A 2,249-nucleotide genomic window follows, 5' to 3' on the forward strand; every position below is an offset into this window, starting at 1 on the left:
AATGATAATTATTTTAGATAATTGTTGAAATTATCAAAGAATAATGAGAATGAACCAAAAGTTAAAACCTGACAGACCCTAGAGTATATGAGAAATGTCATTCCTGCTATAAGTAAACCTATAATCTTTTAAATTACTTTATTTCCTTCTCTTTTCTAAAAGGGGAGAGTGCACTGAAACCTTACGGAATCGGATCAGAGAACTAGAAGCTGAGGGCAAGAAGCTCACAATGGACATGAAGGTGAAAGAAGACCAGATCAGAGAACTAGAACTGAAAGTTCAGGTAATGGGACAACAAAAGACTTCTCTCATCCTTGAATTCCTTTTCTGTTCTAGACTCTATGTTGCAATGTGGAGATGATGCCATTTGATACAGACCAAATCCCATTGCATCTGAAAATCTCTATTAAGTTCTAATCTTGCCCAGCTCATTTCAAGTTATATTTAATATAGGCAGATTCTAATACAAGCCAGAAATGTTGATAGTTCCTTGACATGTTTTACACCAGGATTTGACTTACTGTAGATTCATTTAATTTTTTTAGGTTATAGGCCAGATTAGTGTCCTTAGGAATTTACACCCCCCTATCACTAATCTTCAGTCCATCGCCACAGAATTGACCCTCCAAAATGGCTCTGAGCCTTGCAGATTGTGGTTCTGAGTAGTGATGATGGATGAGGAAAGGTGCCAATCCTGTGGACATAGCCAGTTTTGGGGCTGTGTGTACCTTAACCAAGTATTTGGCATCTAAAACTGTCATGTATTGTAAGTTACAGTAATTTGAATCATGTGGGACTGGTAAGAAATTACTGGCAAATTAGTGGAGTGGAATAGATGACCTAGAGACAAAGCCTAAAGTGTATAGTAAAGGTAGCACTGGAGAAAGGTGGGAAAGGTGAGGATTAGTCAATAAAAGGCTTTGGACTAGCTAGATAACTGGAAAAAAAAATTAGAGGCCCATCTCATACCACATTAAAAGAAATTCCAGATGAGTCGAATGCAGAAAAAAGAAGAAAAAAAATTTTTTTAAGCTAGGTGAAAGTAAAAAAATAAAAACTAGGTGAAGGTATAGCAGAATTTGTTTGATCTTGAAACAAAGAAAGACTTAAACATAAATGCAATGAAAGAAAATACAAAGCAAAAAAAAAAAAGAAAAAGAAAAGAAAGAAAAATCAATTGGGGAAGGTACAGATATTACAACAAATATTATAAATAAGGAATTAATACTCTCAATACGTAAATAACTCAGAAAAATTGCTAAGAAGAACTCAAGTGTACAGAAAAATAGGCAAAGGATATGAGCAAATAATTCACAGAAGAAATGCAAATGACTGATAAGAACCTAAGCATATATCCTCATCAATCATCAAAGACATGCAGATTAAAATTAGATATCATTTTTCTCCTATGAAATGAGCAAAGAATTTTTAAATGATAATATCAGTCTTGGTGAGGATGCGAGAAAATAGACCCTCATATGTTGTTTGTAGGAGTGTAACTTTCTGGAAAAATTCTTGCACTTTTTAAGTATTTCCCTTTTTAGGAATCTAGCCTAAGGTAAATATTTAAGAATCTCAACAGTGATTGATATACAGCAATGTTTACGGTATTGGGAAAAATCTTAACAATGGGACTGATTTAAATTATAGTACATAAACATGCAGGAGCATCATACAGCCATTAAAAATTTTAGTTTCAAAGAATAGTTGAGATTATATAAGTTTTTAAAAGACTGTATACGAAACTGTACATATGCTATTTCAATTATGCATAAAAAAGATCAAAAGAAAATATATCAAGGACTGGATGGTTAGCTCAGTCAGTAGTTCAAGGGATCAGAACCCTGTACTGGCCAGCCGCCAATAAAAAAAAAAAAGAAAGAAAATATATCAAATTTTGCAATGTTGTGATTATGGGTAATTTTCATTTTCTTCTTTGAACTCTTCAATATTTCTGAACTCCCTGTAGTAAGTTTGAATTTCTCTCTTAAAAAGAAAAAATTCAGATATTTATATATATTTATCAGCCACATTACTGGCTGTTTTAAGAGGGTTTATTCTATAGTATGCCCTGTCAAAATAATTTACATTTTTTACAGTTGTTAGTGCAGGTTGAGAGAAGAGTTTTGGGCAAATTTGTTTTGTTTTTTTTTTGTCTTTTTTCGTGACCGGCAACGGGATCGCAACCCTCGGTGTCGCACCCACACCTCGCTCAGCCAGTGAGCGGCAGGTCTGTATGTGGGATCCGA

At 33.9% G+C, this 2,249-nt stretch overlaps 1 protein-coding gene across 3 annotated transcripts in view; it reads left to right on the top strand.

Annotated features, from left to right (window-relative positions):
• The window catches only part of TMEM57 (transmembrane protein 57), a 61,061-nt gene that overhangs the window by 50,919 nt on the left and 7,893 nt on the right, over positions 1-2,249 (top strand). For all 3 annotated transcript variants that reach the window (XM_008572160.1, XM_008572162.1, XM_008572161.1), the window contains one exon: positions 163-283. In XM_008572160.1, the coding sequence (XP_008570382.1) occupies positions 163-283 (121 nt within the window). The remainder of the gene's footprint in view (positions 1-162; positions 284-2,249) is intronic.

Source organism: Galeopterus variegatus, unplaced genomic scaffold (genome assembly GCF_000696425.1).
Source record: "Galeopterus variegatus unplaced genomic scaffold, G_variegatus-3.0.2 Scaffold761, whole genome shotgun sequence".
Taxonomy (NCBI): Eukaryota; Metazoa; Chordata; class Mammalia; order Dermoptera; family Cynocephalidae; genus Galeopterus; species Galeopterus variegatus.